Here is an 18009-nt window from a genome sequence, read left to right as displayed (position 1 = left end):
TAATTAGAGTGTTCTATATCAAAATAAATTTTTAATAAAATTTTCACTCAAATTTGATGAATAAAAAAACAAGAATAGTAAGTGCTCTAAAAACCATATATATATTAGTGAACTTTTACAGATTTATTTACAAATATGTTACATTTTTTTAGGTACATATAGGACATGTTTGATTGGGTGGATTAGAATATGAGATTGAGATTATTAATCCGTGAGCCCAATTATTCAATGTTTATTTTAATATTTTGGTTTAGGATTATTAATCCAATAGATAATTAATCCAACAAATTTATAGAATTATTAGTAATTGGGTAGGGGTGAGATTATTAATCCAATTAGATAGTAAATACTACACTAACTACATACATTTAAAAAGCAAAACTTAAAATAAAAGCTAAATAAAGACCAAAATAACTGAAAATAAAAAAATGCAAAAAAGCAATTTAAAAAAATTAAATCAATTACAAAATGATCACCCGCCAATGATATTATATACTAACATATGTATACATATATTAGAGCATGCCATTGATATTAGGTATTTTTCAACCATGGTTTGAACTAGTCAACATAAGGTGGCATTTGAAGGAATCTTACTCCTTACATGCATGTATGCTATTGTAAGATGACAGACAGGTAACATGTATGTATATAGAGGTCAACGATCAACTCATTAGGCATACATATTAATTACTTGTTTAATAGCTCATTTCACATGTTAATTTTGCTATGAGTAATGTTAGAGAACTTAAATGATTTACCAAATATTTTATCAAACCCTTCATGTGAAACCCACACATATGTGTGTTTGTGTGGATCCTACACCCATATAAAAAATTTAGTAAAACATTTAGTAGATTATTTGGAGTTTATAACATTTTTCTTTTGCTATAAATAGGACAGTGGGAATTGCAAGTATTCCAACTAAATGTTGAAATCTTAGTAAAAATTAACTTATTTTACCCAACGAAAAAATCACTAAAATTGTTAATGAATCCACAAATGTGATGCATATGACAAAAAAAAAAAAAAAAAAAAAAATTAAAAAACGTCTGGGTATAAAAATCTGTGCCACATGATTGAGAAACAAACATTGACCATTCATCCGATGATATAAACTTGAATAATTATATCCTAATCTTTGTTCTTTTATCTATCGCCATCGAATATCTCTATTCCTTTGTCTGTTTTTTGTGCTTGTTGAAACCCAGAGTTCTTTTACTTGTGAGCCTACAATAAGTGAACATCAAAGGATGAATGAAAATTGGTGATTGAAACTCCTCTCCTCTCGATGTAAGCAAATCAAAATAGAGATTTTGTTTAAAAAAAATTGTATTTATTAATAATAATATACTCTATTATCAAAAGCACACAATTGAAAAAAAAGAAAAAAAAAAAGAAAAAAGAAGATGAAGAAGAAGAAGTTATGTCACATTTTTTTTGATTTTTCAATAATCTCCTAAAATTATTAATTACAAAATGCACATTTATTAATTACTCTAAATAACGTATAAATCAAAATAATTTTCTTCATTTATTAAACCGTTTAAAATCGCTCAATTTTTTTTTAAAAAATACTTTTACAAGCACATCACGAAATGAAGGGTGAAATTGAAAATTTTAAAATTTAAAACCCAAAGTAAAAATTAAAGTCGGCTTAAAAGCACAAAAGTGTAATTTACCACTTTTAACTACAAACAATTAGTTGGATTTTTTTTTCCTATCATCGAATTCAAATAGAAAATCCATATAGCACGTGTGAAAGTTTTCACACCAAGCCTTCGCACGTGTAACTGCCAGAGAGAGAAACGACTCGGTTTTTGGTTACAAACAACGACATCAACAAAAACAAAGGCCGCTCTTTTCTCTTCTGTCTCCTTCCTCTTCTCTGAGAAATCATTCATCACCAACCCAGTAAAGCTTCGTTCCTTCCCTCTCCTCATTTTTCATACTCTACCACACACATACATATACATACATAATTGAATCAACAACAGGAACAACCTAGAAAGAGACAGAGAGAGAGAAAAAAAGGAGATCCACAGCATCTGAATCTGTATGGAACAACTCATTAACTTCATCATTCGTCCCCCCAGGTACCCACAAGCACCACTTTCAAGTTTCAGCTCTTTCTCTGTGTATATATGTATTCGCATCTATCTGGGAATGTGCGTGTATGTATGTATGTATGTTTATTATCGAAGTTCACGTTTTTCTCCCAAAATTTCGACATGTATGAGTTGAATTCTGTTCTGGGTTTTAGTTTTTTGTTGTGATTTTTTCTGGGTTTTGTTTGTTTTACTTGGTGGGTTTTTTTGTTTGAAATTGAAGCATACCTGGTTTGTATAATTTGTTCGATTGGTTTTAGATTCAATACCCTTTTTGAGTATTCTATAAAGTTTCTATTTTTGGTGAATCTGTGGGTTCTAATTACTTGTATTGACTGTTTGATTGGGTGGAAAATGAAGTCCTTTTGCCTGACAATTTTTTACATATGGTTTGTTGCTGTGTTGTTTCTGTTTAGGGTTTCTGGAGTTAGATAGATCCTGCTGGACATCTTATTACTTTTTAATTAGCATTTTTTCTGTGGTTTCAATTAAATTCTCAAATTTTCTTATTATTTAATTTGAAATACTTACATATTGAACGTAAAATTCCTGTGGGTTTTGATTGGTGTGATGTGTGAGGCTGGGGGTTATAAAAGTATACATATAGATAGATGCACTCATTTGTAATTCTCTTTTAAAAATGATTGATAGGATATTATCTAACTTAGATTTTGGATCTTAGCCATATGGCATGTAGTAGCATATCGGTGGAATTTGTATGACCTATATCTTGTTTTTTGTTGATGGGATATTCCTCTATATGGATTTCAAATCTTTCTTGCACAACTACTGCTTATGTGGTTGATCTATAAACAGTCCTGAACTACATAATATTATTTTATTAAATTAATGGAAGTTCTGAGGACCATAGATGCTCAAAACAATGTTATTTTGGTTTCTTGAATGTTGAGTCATTCATGTTTTTTTAATTTTTTTTATATATGTAATTTTTAACTAAAATGTAATTTGTCAGATATTTATGAATATGCACTACTTATATGCAAAAAATCTAGGTCTTCAAATCTTTGTTTCGTTGGATAAATACACAATCTTTAGCCTTTACTATAATCAGGCCTTGTGTAGTATGTCCATTACTGTGGTCTACTGTTTTTTGTCCTCATATTTGTCTTAAAATAATTGCTTATAACACTTCCAAGTTTATATCAGTGTTAAATGTAACTGACCTTAGTGATATCTTTAACCATCTCTGCCAAACATTTCTAGCTATGCTGAAAATTATTCTAATAATTAGTTAATCTACATCTTTGTTGGGCTGCAGAGCTGAATATGACCCAAAAAATGATCTATTGGATCAAGAATTCATGCTGAAAGGGAAATGGTTCCAACGTAAGGATGTGGAGGTAAGATGTAAATGTGCGTTGGTTCCATATATGTTTATATTCCAAGAACAGCATATTATATCCTATCAAGAAAGAACCATATGTTCGGTTGTTCTTGGGTGAATCTGCTTACTGATGATGATTACCTAGTGAGCAACTGCTTTCTGCTTGGCCGTTTCACTGCTGGCCTCAAGCCTTTGAGTTCGTTCCTTCAATTCATGCATAGTATCTAATATTTGGGTTATTTTTCAAGTGATACCTATATTTTAGCATTTTGTGGTTTGTGGTAGGATACTGTTGAACTTGTTAAGAATTCTAAAGCTAATTACGGTTAGTTTTTCTGTCCATAACAAAAAGAATTGTAGGAATTTGTAAATTAGCAAACTAGTTGCAACCTTGCAATTATACCAATGTAAATCATCTGTTCCTGTCAAAATGAAATTTATTGACTCTTTTTTTTATAAGACTAATGGAATGTAGCATTTGAAGAGTCTGAAGAAGCTTCAGTAGTAGTCCAGATAGTAACATTGGGAAGCAATCCAAAATTGGGAAGTCAATTTGATCTATCAAACCTTAGTCAGAAGCTCGAGTTTTCCCCCCTATGAAATCCCAGTACTGTAACTGATATATGTAACTTGTTGTCATAGTCTGATTCCACTGTGCAATTCACTGCACTGTGTAACAAATTTGATGACATAAAAAAGGGTAGCTTGGATCTATTTAAAATTTTGTTTTCTATTTTTTCTGCTGCTGTTAACAATTTTCAACTGACTTCTCGCACATGCTTGGCTCACAGGCTTCTGAAACTATGAATATTGTGTATACCACTTTATATTCTTTTTTTGATAAGTAATCTCTCTTTTATGTTCATACACAAGATGATCCATTCTTGATGTGCTATTGCATTTTTTTTACAAGTAAAAACTATTATATAAAAAGGCACCAAGGGGGCACCACCCAATTCTTGATGTGCTACTGCATTATGAGAAGTTTAATTTCTAGCAAGTGATCAAGTTTGATCATAAACTTTTTAATCATATTTTTTTTAAACCAAGTTATAGAGAAATTCCTGTCATTATTCTTTTTCTTTTATTGAAGACTATCTATTATATTTCTATGCATCCTTGATCATGTTAAATTTATTTCCTCATCTTCAAATTCTTCAAATTCCTCACTAGCTTTTGGCCTTTTATCATTCTGCAGGTTACAAACAGTCGAGGAGATGTTCTCCAATGTAGTCATTACATGCCTATTGTTTGTCCAGAAGGAAAGGCTTTGCCTTGTGTAATCTATTGCCATGGAAACAGGTTAGAAAATAAATGTGGATGAGTAGAGATAGTTCTTATAGAAAAAGTAAGGATAGTATATGGAATATCAAAGGTCTGTCTAATAATTTTTCTAAAAATATAGGTCCTTCACTTGCTTTCTGTCATAGTATGGATGAGTATTAAGCTGGTAGATAATTGAATTAGCTTTAACAAATTCATTCTGTAAATCTGTTTTACTAACAAGTTGTCTGTATTGATTTTACCAGTGGATGCAGGGCAGATGCCAGTGAAGCGGCTATAATATTGTTGCCTTCAAACATTACTGTTTTCACCCTTGATTTCTCAGGGTCTGGACTATCTGGAGGAGAGCATGTCACATTAGGGTGGAATGAAGTAAATGGCTGAGCAATTTAAATATTTCCTATTTTATAATATAAAGTCTGTGTGAATGGAGTGTATGATGTCAGATGATCAAATGAGTTGCTCCAGTCAAATACATTCTTTGAAGATTGAAATTGCTGATGTATAATTTAAACCCTATTATTAACTAAAATCCAACTCACACAAAAAATGATGCTTGCGATTTTATGTGTTGCACGTAGAAAAAAGAAATCTACTATATCTATAATTGATAAATCAACTCTTGAATGTGTTTTATACATTACTATTCATAAAGTACACACTACATGTATAATATTATATGGTCTGTGCACATTTACTATTGAGGTTTGTAGAGGTATTTAACTTATTTTTGTCCAAAAATAAATTGTTATTATATTGTCCCAAAATATCTTTAGATTTAAAGTAGGCATTTTGAGCCCCTCTTGTGATTTTTTTTTTTGTTCTTCTTTTGGGCTATGTTTCATCATGGACTCTTCAAAATAGATCAAGTACCCATATCAGACACTTGACAGACACTCATATAAGGTTATGGGATATGTGTTTGATACTTCCCTCTTGATATGCGTTAAAAAAGCATATCCATCAATTCAATATTTTATAAAATCGTATTTAACACTGGTATTATATGTTTTTATTTTTATTTTTATTTTTGCATGATTGCTATAAAATGAGTGAAGTGCTTTTTTTTGATATTATGTTACATAAAACATCATTTTATTGCTAAAAATAGATGAAAATGTAAAAATATGATATTTTTTTTTTGAGTTCGCATATCCGTCAATTAGAGGGACGATGGGTCCAACCCTCAGATACACACCTGCACCCGAGACTCATACAAGAGTCCATGTAACATATCTTTTGGGTGTGTTTGCATGCGTTGTCTACGAGGAAAGAGTTTCTCTTGCTGTTTATTTATGTTCTACCTAATGGGGAGATTAATAATGATAATTATTTGTATTTCAAGGCAAGTGGACAAATTTTCATCTATGGTGAAATTCTGCCAGATTTCCTTTTGTATTAAATTGATCTTGTAACCTAAAAGCTGTATTGGCATACTAAAAGATATGTAAGTTGTGCAATTTCATTCTTTTATGATGCTCGTGTAGTAGCTTTTTTATTATTTATTTGGCAGTGAATGTTTCGGTTGTGGCAATTGTAGTTCTTTATGGACCAATCAATGATAATCTTGGATATAGCTATTCTTTCTTGCTAGCTGACAAATTGTGGTTCTTTTTTTTTTCTTTTCTCCAGAAGGATGATCTCAGAGCTGTTGTTGATTACTTGCGGGCAGATGGAAACGTTTCTTTGATTGGTTTGTGGGGCCGCTCAATGGGTGCTGTTTCTAGGTTCTCTTCATGCACTTGCTGTACTTTGTTTCTTGTAACAAGAAAGCACAGGGACCCAATATTATATATTTATTCAAAACAAATAAATTCAGTCAAGGTGTCCCCAATTTAATGCATAGTAACCTAGGTCCTTTATTCTTGCCATGAAGGGTTACCAAAATGCCATGAAGGTGTCCCCAATTTGAGTTTCGCAGACGACTCATGGTATTTGGAAGGCGTGCACTCCTTCCGTACGTTCTGGATGTGTTATTATCCCAACCAATCCCTTAATCTTTGGTTTGGTTGAAATTTACATGCCAACAATATCACTTATAAATTTCTCTTTTAGTGACAAGATATTTTAATTTTGGTTCTTCAGGTTTCAATAGCTAACATAAATACACTACAATATTTAATGAGCCTAGAGCTATTCCAAGGTCTCTCTGCTAGTGCATTTTTCATTAACGATATGAATTGCCATGTGCAGCTTAATGTATGGAGCTGAAGATCTTTCGATTGCAGGGATGGTTCTTGACAGCCCGTTCTCTGATTTGGTTGACTTGATGATGGAACTTGTGGATACCTACAAAGTCCGTCTTCCCAAGTTCACTGTAAGTTGATCCATTTGTGCCTTTTAAACAATGTAAAAGTTGCAATTTACTCAATATACAAGTTCTTTATGCCTTTTGCTGATTTTCCAGTTGCAAAGATTGTGATGCATTGGGTGCTGTGGCCTGAAGCCTGATACATTGCAATTTACTTTACTTTTTCTAACTTTTAGGTGAAGTTTGCAATCCAGTACATGCGACGAGCTATTCTAAAGAAAGCCAAATTTGACATAATGGAACTGAATACCATCAAGGTTTGTTCCTACCAAATAATTTATGGAACCTACGAATTCTCCAATTAGGAGTTGTGCGCTTTAACCATTCAGCCATGGATGCTTTTTTGGGATGTAGCTCTGGCAAATCATCTGAACATGATCCTCTATGAAATTATGCTTTTGTTTATCATTATCTTATTATTATGAATTCACTTTTGTAATCTTAACTTGCCGTGTGAATTGCTTCTGTCATGGAAAGGGTTTTGAGGCTCTTTTTTTGTTTTTATTTTATTATTATTATTTTTTTTTGCGAGGATGGGGATATAATTTCCAGCAATGTGTTAGCTGGATGACAATTGTCTATATAGCAAAGACAGTTGCCTTATTTGTAAAAAAAGAAAAGAAAAAAAAAAGGAAGCTAAAATGCAAATTCTGGCTTCCTGATGCTTTATCTTAGGAGGCCACTGATAACAGAGAATGAATAGAAATCTTGTATTACTCAAATCAAGCAATTAGTACAAATATATAATTTAATAGACTAAAACCCTAATAACCTGAAAGACTAAACTACCCTTAATGAATAATATAAAATACAATCATTCACACCCTCCCTCAAACTAAGGATGCGAGCGTAGAAAGCATCGAAAGTTTGCCAAGAAGAAAATGAAAACAAAAATGAGCAACAGTGTGAGTCTTTGTAAAAAAATCGGCCAACTGAAGAGAGGAGAGAACAAAAGGGGAAGTAATAGTGTCAGCCTGAAGATGCTGTCTGACAAAGTGACAATCGATTTCAACATGCTTGGTCCGCTCATGGAAGATAGAATTATAGGCAATTTGGACAGCACTCTAATTATCACAATACAACGGAGTTGGATCAGAAAGAGAGACACCCATATCAGAAAAAAGCCACCGAAACCAAATGATCTCAGAAGTAGCATGAGCCATGGCACGATACTTAGCCTCAGAGGTGAAACGAGCAACAATAGACTGTTTCTTACTCTTCCAAGATATAAGAGAATCTCCTAGGAAAACACAAAGACTAGAAGTGGATTCGCTATCAGGGACATCCTCGGCCCAATCAACATCAGCTTAGGCACGAAGAGTCAAGTCCGAAGAGGCAGATAACAGCAGACATTGCAACAAAATGCCACGAAGGTAGCGTAGAGTACGGAGTAAGGCAGCCCAGTGTGTGGAATGACGAGCAGAAACAAATTGACTGAGAATGTACACAGCATAGGAGAGATCCGGACGAGTAACGGTGACTTGCGATACAAAGTGGTGTTTTGGGAAGTTGGTAAAAAGTTAATTTTTTGACTTTTTTAGTCTATTTTGCCTTTTTGTGGGTAAAAAATGTGAGAGGTGATGTGATCCAAAATGAGTAAAAAGTTAAAAGCTGACTTTTTTTTTTTGCTTCCCAAAAGAACCCAAAGTGGGATCCTCAAGAGGAACGCCATGAGAAGCCAAAAACTTAGCATGCAATTCAATAGGAGTATTGACAATTTTGGCATCAGTGAGATTGGCACATGAAAGAATATCATGGGCATATTTAGTTTGAGAGAAAGATACCCAGTAGGAGAAGTAGCAACCTCAATACCAAGAAAATACTGAAGAGACCCCAAATCTTTCATCTTGAACTCCTGAAACAACTAATGCTTAACCTCCTCAATAGGACTATAATCAGAGCCAGTGATGATCATATTATCTACACATAAGAGAAGGAGAACAAGGCCAACAGAAATGCGCCGAACAAAGAGAGCACAATCATGATGACTAGGGGGAAAACCAAGCTAAAGTGCAACAGAGTGAAATTGCTCATACCAAGCATGAGGAAACTGCTTGAGACCATATAGAGTACGGCGAAGACGATAAACAACACCTGGAGGGTGAGAGAGACCCAGTGGAGGGTGCATATACATTTCTTCAGCAAGATACCCATTCAAAAAGCATTTTTGACATCTAGTTGAAACAAAGGCTAGTGATGAGCAGCAACAACAGAGATAAGAGTGCGAACAGTAGTCATCTTGGCAACGGGGGTAAAAGTCTCATCATAATCAATCCCATACTCTTGAGAAAAGCTCTAGGTGACCAAACGAGCTTTGTACCGTTCCAAAGAACCATCAGAAAGGATTTTGACCTTATAGACCCATTTATAGCCTATAACGTTCTTGCCAGTAGGTAATGGAATCAAATCCCAAGTCTGAGTGTTAGTCAAAGCAGTTAACTTGTCATTCATAGCAGTCCAATTGGGATCATGACAAGCTTCCTTGTAGGGACCTGGGCTCAAAATAAGTATGAAGACATGAAAGAAAAGACTAATAGAAAAGGGAAAAAACATGTATTACCAAAACCATATTAGTTCGGAGGATGACGGTCTCGCTGTGAAAAGCGATGTGCAGAAAGAGAGGGACCCAAAGAAACAGCTGGAGGGACAGTAGAGCTAGAGACAGGCGAGATCGGAAGTGCATTGCGACGCTGATAAACAAGAAAAAGAGCAGGGGAAGCGGGAGCAGGAGTAAAGGAAGGAGTAACTAGCGAGATATCAAAAGTGCGAGTAAGAGGCAAGGTAGAGACCTCAAAACAAACTCATCGGTAGAAACATCACGAGGAAATGGGTCAACATGAACCAATTCATCCTTGGTGATAGGGACAGGAGTGGAACGGTATAGTGTAGTAGGGTAGTTTTTCTAGAAAAGTGACACACCTAGACACATAGAACTTTTTGGTGGCAGGATCATAGCACTGACAACAGTTCTGATTAATGTCGTACCCTAAAAAGACACAAAGGACACAATGAAAACTAAGCTTAGAGCGCTCGTGTTTAAAAAGGAGCACAAAGCATGTAGAATTGAAAACATGAAGAAGAGAATAATTGGGAGCAACACCAAAAAGATGCTCATACAGAGATGAGTCTGAGAGAAAAGGAGTAGGCGTCTGATTGAGAAGATATGTAGCAGTGAGTACAGCCTCTCCCCAAAAGACAGAAGGGACAAAAAACGAGAGCAATAAAGAACGAGCTGTATAAAGAAGATGACGATGTTTGTGCTCAGCTCGACCATTTTGGACAGGAGTGTTAGAACACGAAGATTGATGAATAGTGTCATGAGTAGCTAAAAACTCCTCAAATTCAGACAAATAATACTCACCCCCCAAGTCAAAACGGAGAACTTTAATAGTGGTGGAAAATTGAGTGCAAATCATGGAGTGAAAATTAGAATATATTTTGTAAAAATCAGATTTTCGAGTCATCAAATAAACCCTAGTAAACCGACTATAATCATCCACAAAAGACACATAATGTTGCGAACCACCTTTGGTAACTATAGGGGAAGGATCCCAAACATCTGTATGAACCAAATGAAAAGGAGAAGAAGAAATAGAACTACTTTTATTAAAAGGAAGAGTAAACATTTTAGCCAGTTTACAACATCGACACTCAAAAATATCATCAATGGGAAAACTGCCTAAATGTCCAGACCGAACTAACATCCTCAAATGGTCACTCGATAGATGACCTAATCTAGAATGTCAAATATAAAATAAAGAAGATTTATTGTTTAAACAGAAAGAAAATAATGCAGTAGAAGACACTTCTAGAGGAATATGCAATTTGTCCAAGATAGAGTTTGCCAACTCTACGCCTGATTTCAATCTTCCTCCTGGATATCCGATCCTACACAACACAATCAGAAGAAGAGAAAACAACATCAAAATCGGAATCAGATAATTGACTAATAGAAATAAGATTGAGTGATAGGTGAGGCACATAAAATACAGGAGAAAGAGACAAATAGGAAGAGGAAATAGAACCAATAGAGTGTACAAACATAGAAGAACCATTAGTAGTAGCAATAATAATAGAAAAAGAAGGGGAGACATAATTACTAAGGAGAGATGCAACATGGGTCATATGATGTGAACAACCAAAATCTAAAATCCATGAAGTGTGGATATTACCTGAAGAGGATGAACCAGACAAACCTAATTGAGTGGTAGTCATAATGAAGGCCTGGGACGAAAGATTTGGATTAGCTACCATAAAAGACTTAAACTGCTCAAACATAGACTGCATATTGGAAGACGAACCATTCTCAGAAGTTGGTGCAGAAAAGGCGGCAGATGAGTGAGATCCCGAATATAGCGGCTTAGAGGATGGTGGACCAGACGAACGACCCTTTGGTTGCAAAAGTTTAGGATAAGCATGTTTCCAATGACCTCGTTGATGACAGAAGATACACTTATCTATGGAAACCTAAGGCTTGGGCTGAGCAGTAACCTGAAATAAATGAGTTGGTGGGGAAGGCAAGAGCAAAGGAGTGGCAAAAACTGACTGGGAGGTAGGAGCACCATGAGCCACCTTAAACCGAGTTTCTTTCTCAATAAGCTCATAGACAGCACCATCAATAGAAGGTAAGGGGGACCGATGAAGAATAGCTCCCCGAAGTGGCTCAAATTGATCACGAAGGGCCATAAGAAATTGAACAAAACATTACTTCTCCCGATACTTGGTATAGCTGTCAAGTAACTGCAAATCTGATGGTTCCATTAAAGCAAGCTGATCCCAATAAGTTGTCATCTTATTGTAGAACTCCTGAATGGACTTATCTTTTTGACTAGCACCATGAATAAACATCTAAAGTTCATACTGTTTTGCAAAGTTAAACTCAAGGTATATAGTTTTCAAATAGTCCCAAACTTGTTTAGAAGTAGAGTACTTGGAAAAATTCATACCAATGGTAGTTTGAACTAAATTATGAAACCAAGTAAGAATTTGTGCATTTTCCTTATCCTATTTAGAAACATCAGCCTCAGCTTCTTTGGATTCCATAGGTCTAATAGTTACACCAATAACATAGTTCCACATGCTTTTACCCATTATAAGATTTTTCATTACATGAGACCAATAAAAATAATTGGTAGCATCTAACTTAGTGGTGATAGCTTGCAGTTTATCATCAGCCATATTGCTATAACCAAAAGACACAACGAAATCAAAGCAGAGTGAAAGGTAGCAGAAGAGAGATAGAGATAAACGACCAGCAAAGAACCAGATATCACATGAATAAACAACTACCAACTAGAAGTCGAACAACAGGGGCTGTGAGACAGAGACAAGACGAACCACGAACCAAACAAAAACGTGCGAACCTGAAGGCTGAAAGGGGAGACAAGTCACAAGTCACGAGTCACGATCCACTTGCGAGAAGATAAAGAGTGATGTCGATGGTCGATGATGTAAGAGAGAGCCAGCGACAGACCTACGATGAACTGAGATGGACAGAAACGATGGTTGATGATGCGAGAGAGAACCAGTGACAGAGTTGCAATGCGAGAAAGAGCCAGTGACAGACCTGCGATGAACTGAGATGGGCAGAAACGATGGTCGATGACCTGTAGTATGCAACTTTTGGTGCCAATAATAACCTAGGTTCGATCGTAACTTTGCTCTGATACCATGATAACAGAGAATGAATAGAAATCTTGTATTACTCAAATCAAGCAATTAGTACAAATATATAATCTAATAGACTAAAACCCTAATAACCTGAAAGACTAAACTACCCTTAATGAATAATATAAAATACAATAATTCACAGACACAACACATCCATAGGCAAGTTATGTCAACCACTGAAGCACTGCGCATACGTCAGATGTCATGAAATGGCTTTAGAACTATTTTAGATCATAGGCGTATATTGATTAACTTTCCAGTGTCAGTTCCAATGAAGTTTTGGTTTCTTATCCTTTGGTTGTGAATGCTAACCTCACAAGTGGGACACCAACTAACATGAGAATTTAACATAAGTATGATTTGGTTATGGGTTAATGAAGTGAATTATTTTGTTTTTCCTGAGGTGATGATACCTTTTCTATCTAACTAGAAATGCTCTCACTTGTCTAAGACGCGATGGTGTACAACTGTATAAGATGTGAAAGGGAGATGTTACTCATGGTGTTGTTTCTGTGGATTATCTGGCTTTCTAAGTAGGCATTGTAATAGAAATGTGTGGGAATAAGTATTAATTTTATGGTTTTCCCTATTGAAGTAGTGTACAATCCTGTTAATGTTTACCGTTTTGTTGTTTTTCATTATATTTTTCATGAGAGTGATTGCCATCATTTCTTTTATAGGTAGCGAAGTCGTGTTTTGTTCCAGTTTTGTTGGGGCATGCTGTTGATGATGATTTTATACAGCCTCATCACTCAGATCGTATATTTGATGCTTATGTGGTAATTGTCTCCTGAAGTTAATGGTAGAATATAATATGTAAGGATTTGGTATATTTTCATGTAGGCATGCATTATATATTTTACTGTATCACAAGATATAATTTATTGTCTGCTTATCAGAATAAAGTGTATTTCTGATCTCTCCTACCAGTTTAATACTTTTATTTTGTTAATTGTTAGATTCTAAGATTGCCAAAGACGAAGGAAAATTGTGAAATTTGGCATTGTGACTGGGGTTTATTATTATTGTTGTTGTTATTATTTTTGATAAGCATGGTGTGTATTGTGCACATCTACTGATTACAATCCTACTGGATTTGGGCTTAGCAAATTCTGTGAGATATATTTACTTCCTTCTCTCAGATGCCCTTTCCTTTCTGCTCTTTGGCCTCAGAAAATAATTATCTTTTAACATTTGGTTCAGGATCTTGTAATGTAGTTTGGCAGTTAATTTTTGATGATTGATCTAACCCTTCAATCAATTAGTATCACTGTGATCATTGTGATAGTTAACAGAGATGAATAACATTGCATTGAAAAGGAATTATTTGCAATATATTATCTGGTTATTTGCATTTCTTCTCTGGCATTCCATGATTTTGTACCATGCTGTTCTCATTTGTTTTAACACATGATTTTGGCAGGGAGACAAGAATATCATCAGATTTGAGGGAGATCACAACTCTCCACGTCCACAATTTTATTTTGATTCTATAAATATTTTTTTCCACAACGTTTTGCAACCTCCAGAGGGTGAAGTGGGGGGAACTTATTTTGATACAACACACGATTACTTTGGCAAAGTAAGTTGAACTACGAACCATATCCTATTTTACGTTTAAATTTTACTGAAATGAAAGGCATTATGGGTCCACAATTCCTAAACTACAGTTGTCTGTTTCACCTACAGGGTAGTTGGAGTGCCTTGAATGGAGTAGGATATGCAGATGATGATTTTTTCACTGCATCCATAGGTATTGACAAGTACTATTTGTCTAGTTTTCAAATGCTTCTTTCTATAGTGTCTTTTATTAGGAAAGCTCTTCTTATGTTGATTGCAGATCCAGCAGCAAGTAGCACAGAAGTTTCCATCAACCAGCTTCGCTCCAAGAGACCCATGAGTAGAATGGAGGTCAGTAGTTCATTGTTGGGTTTCTTAGAGAATATTATAGTAACACTTGATATTGAAGGTTAGACTTGTATTCTCTGTTAAATGAATAGTTCTGTGATGTGGTGCGTTGGCAACTGGGGAGTCTTGTTAATGGAATGAAAATGCAAGTATGTGGGAAACATTCATCGTGAAAAGTGACAAACCATTGCATCCACTGCATGGATGCATTACTGTATTGGGTTCAAATTTTATTTTATCATTTTAATTTATACTTATATTAATTTTCTTGTTGAAACTGTTCAGGTCCCTTCTGAAATTTCATCTAAAGATAAGCAATCAGAAGCAGAGGTATCTTTTTTCTCTTCTCCTGAAAACTTCTTTCATAGTTCTTACATATTGTATAAAGGTCAAGTTGTTTTGGATACCATACCCGTGAAGCTTAGTTAACTTATCAATAAGGAACTTTTGTATGTGGACAACTTTGGATGTTTTAATACAATCTTCTACACTCTGTTCATCTTTGTTTTTTTCGTGTTCTACCTCTGGGCTCTAATTCAGTAGAACCTGCAATGATTCTTTAGATGGGGAGACACACTATGGCTTGATGGAGTTTTTTTAGTTTCTGTGTTGCCAAAAGCCAAATTCATCAGTGACTAGTTTGAGAATTGTTATGGGATAGAGTGTGTTATTTATTCTCTTTTTGGCATTCGATTTCTAATCTTTATTAGGGATTACATTATTTTTTAATCTCTTATGTTTACTTGGTGGCGGACTTCATGTCTACTACTTGCTTGTACTTTTTATTTTTTTCCCCCCTTCTTTCTTCTCCTTAATAAGAATATTCCTTTCGTCGCTGTTAAAAAGAAAAGGAAAGAAAGAAAAAGTTACATCAATCATCTATGCTGCAGGAAGAAGGATCTGGAACTAGGCCCGTCCCATCATCTTCTAAAATGATTAGCTTTGAATTTTCCAATGGTCATCCTTGTGGCCCCCATGTTCCAACCTCGATAGATGAGGATGAGTATGTTGAATACCCACTTGATAATTTAGCGGATTTCCCTTCCAATGTGGAAGAAGAAGAAAGGGTGAGTGAATATTTAATTGTTTCCTCCAAGTAATCAGATATATCTTGGTCTCGCCATTTGTATAAACCATGCTTTGTTTGACCTTTGGTTTTGCCAAAATATTTCAGATGTTCATGGAAGCAGTGATAGAGTCATTGAAAGACTTGGATATGAGACATCCTCATACTGGGGAACAGCCATCTAGTGCCAACACCAATCCACACGAGCCTTTGCAGAAAGAAAAAACTGCCGAGTCTCCAACAATAGATAATTGTGCGTCCTCAACGATAGAATCCACCACAACATTGGCAACTAATGGGCATAAGTTACCTTTCCAAATCCCATCTCCGGACACTACTTCGTCATCTACAGGACCTTCACCAAGTACAGGAGCTTCTGCCCATAGTGATGCTTCAACTGGCAGCACAAGCTTGGCCAGTAGCGATATGGTTGATTGTACAAAAGCCACTGTAACAGTTGAAAGGAACCCGTCAAGCAATATCATTGATGGTTTGATGCGGCGTTGGGATCTCAACTTCTTCCGGAACAATCGATAAGATTGGTTTTGAAGTTCAAACAATTTAATCTCATATCATATTATTTTGTAAGAAAGAAAATGGCAGGAATTGTAGTGTTGTGAAGTAGTTGACAGAAAAGAAGAAGAAGAAATTAAAGAAAAAGAAAACAGAAGAAATTGTTGTGAATGTGTATATCTTTGTGTGAGGAGGTTCTCTTGCCTCTTGTTTGTATTTTAAAATGTTTTACATTTGTTGACACGAAAGGGTGGTAATAGGAGGTGGAGGCAAATTTCTAGAAATCAATTGGGCTTTGTTTTGGCTAGTAAGAGTAGTGGCAATGTTAAATATTACAGACTAAATGTGATTAATGTAATGCCAAATTGTAGGTATTGTGGACAAATTTGTGTTCATATTTGCGGGACATTTTTCTTCCATGCATTATCATTCTGTTGGTATTTTTTTTTTTTTACCTAATTCTTTTTTGTTGTTTTAGTTAAGGTGTTAAATGAATTCTGTGAGTTTTGGATGTTAGATTTGTGAAGGTAGAAGACTACTAATTTGCCATCACTAGCCCTACCACTAGTGAGGTGGCAATTGACAAACAAAAAAAAAATCAAGACACAAACAGCAGTGCTACAGAGCACTAGTAGAGCTGCTCTAAAAACAGTTCTATTGAGGTGGCATCTCATTTTAATAAAAAAAAATTAAAAAATAAATAAAAGACAAAACAAGAAGAAGAAAAAGATAAATTTATGCTCATTTAGAGCTCCCCTTTTAGAGGTCTAAGTCATTTTTGAGACACAAATTAACTATGATACATACCACTAAAAGTAGCTTTAGTGAGGTAGCATGCCTAAAAAAAAATTAAAATAAAAAGAAAGAGGAAAAAGACAATTTAATTCTCCTTTAGTGCTCTTCTTTTAGTGCTCTAAATCATTTCTCGACACAAATGCACTGTGGCAGTGGTTGGGATCCACTGCTACATCATTAGAGCCACCACTAATTAGTGGTCTAAGGCATTTTCCATTGAAAAAATCTATATTTATATTAGAAAAATGATGCAGACCACTAATTAGTGATTGCACTAGGGATGTGGCAGTGTGTTTTGTGTGTTAGTTTTTTGTTTTTTTTTTTTTGGCTTGCCACATCATTAGTGGCGATGTTAGTGGTGATATTTTAGTGGTCTGTATCATTATTGTTTATATTATTATTAAAAGGGAACAGTTCAGTTGATATTTATGAATTTTTTTTTCTTTTGTTAAGTGGCCTCCTCTTAAGTATTAATTTTTCTATCCAAAAAGAAAAAAAAAATAGTAGTTAAAAAGGAACACAAGATTTGAATTTAAAACCATCCATTTATTTATTAAAAAAATAATTTTGTCACTTAAACAACATAAAAAATATATTATCAATTTAAAATTAAAATTTATATTTTAAATACACCCATTGAGCAGGTTCACATCCCTAATTAAATTGTAATGTATTTTCGGTTTGGATTTTCCAACCAACAGAATAAAATGATTCAATTCGTTACTACTTAATTTATCTTCAATTATAGCCAAACAAATTACATTTCTAATTCGCATTTTAATTAAAAATATTCTCCATTTTCGTAATTTTATTTCAAACATGATTTTTCAATATATATATTTATACTATTATTAAAAATGAACACTTCCGTTCATGTTTATGATCCTTCTCTTCTTGTATCAAATGTCAATTTCTCTATCCAAAAATAATAATAATAATAATAAAAGAAACACAAGACTTAAATTTAAAATCATTAACTTAATTTATTAAAAAATACTCTCATTAGTTA

General features: G+C 34.5%; 1 protein-coding gene across 2 annotated transcripts; it reads left to right on the top strand.

Moving 5' to 3' along the window:
- The first annotated feature begins 1699 nt into the window (after positions 1 to 1699).
- Positions 1700 to 16590, top strand: LOC114262625 (uncharacterized). 2 transcript variants are annotated; one of them, XM_028202993.2, is made up of 14 exons: positions 1700 to 2096; positions 3388 to 3469; positions 4652 to 4755; positions 4983 to 5109; positions 6370 to 6464; positions 6931 to 7054; positions 7225 to 7305; positions 13399 to 13497; positions 14142 to 14300; positions 14408 to 14471; positions 14559 to 14629; positions 14912 to 14956; positions 15517 to 15693; positions 15801 to 16590. In XM_028202993.2, exons 1-14 carry the CDS (start codon positions 2059 to 2061, stop codon positions 16227 to 16229), a joined length of 1695 nt encoding a protein of 564 aa, XP_028058794.1. In that variant the 5' UTR covers positions 1700 to 2058; the 3' UTR covers positions 16230 to 16590. The 2 variants fall into 2 exon arrangements, with proteins under 2 accessions (XP_028058794.1, XP_028058795.1); XM_028202994.2 differs by lacking the exon at positions 13399 to 13497 and having other exon boundaries at positions 1761 to 2096.
- Positions 16591 to 18009: the final 1419 nt, after the last annotated feature.

This window comes from Camellia sinensis, chromosome 6 (assembly GCF_055761805.1).
Source record: "Camellia sinensis isolate YWXY chromosome 6, ASM5576180v1, whole genome shotgun sequence".
Lineage (NCBI taxonomy): Eukaryota > Viridiplantae > Streptophyta > Magnoliopsida > Ericales > Theaceae > Camellia > Camellia sinensis.
This window is presented reverse-complemented; position numbering and strand designations above follow the sequence as displayed.

Bases quoted from the DNA above. Each gene is read 5' to 3' on its own strand.
- LOC114262625 (XM_028202993.2), top strand. From the start codon at position 2,059: ATGGAACAACTCATTAACTTCATCATTCGTCCCCCCAG. The intron at 4,756-4,982 runs GTTAGAAAATAA...TGATTTTACCAG, and splicing joins ATCTATTGCCATGGAAACAG to TGGATGCAGGGCAGATGCCA. The intron at 14,472-14,558 runs GTATTGACAAGT...TGTTGATTGCAG, and splicing joins TTTTTTCACTGCATCCATAG to ATCCAGCAGCAAGTAGCACA.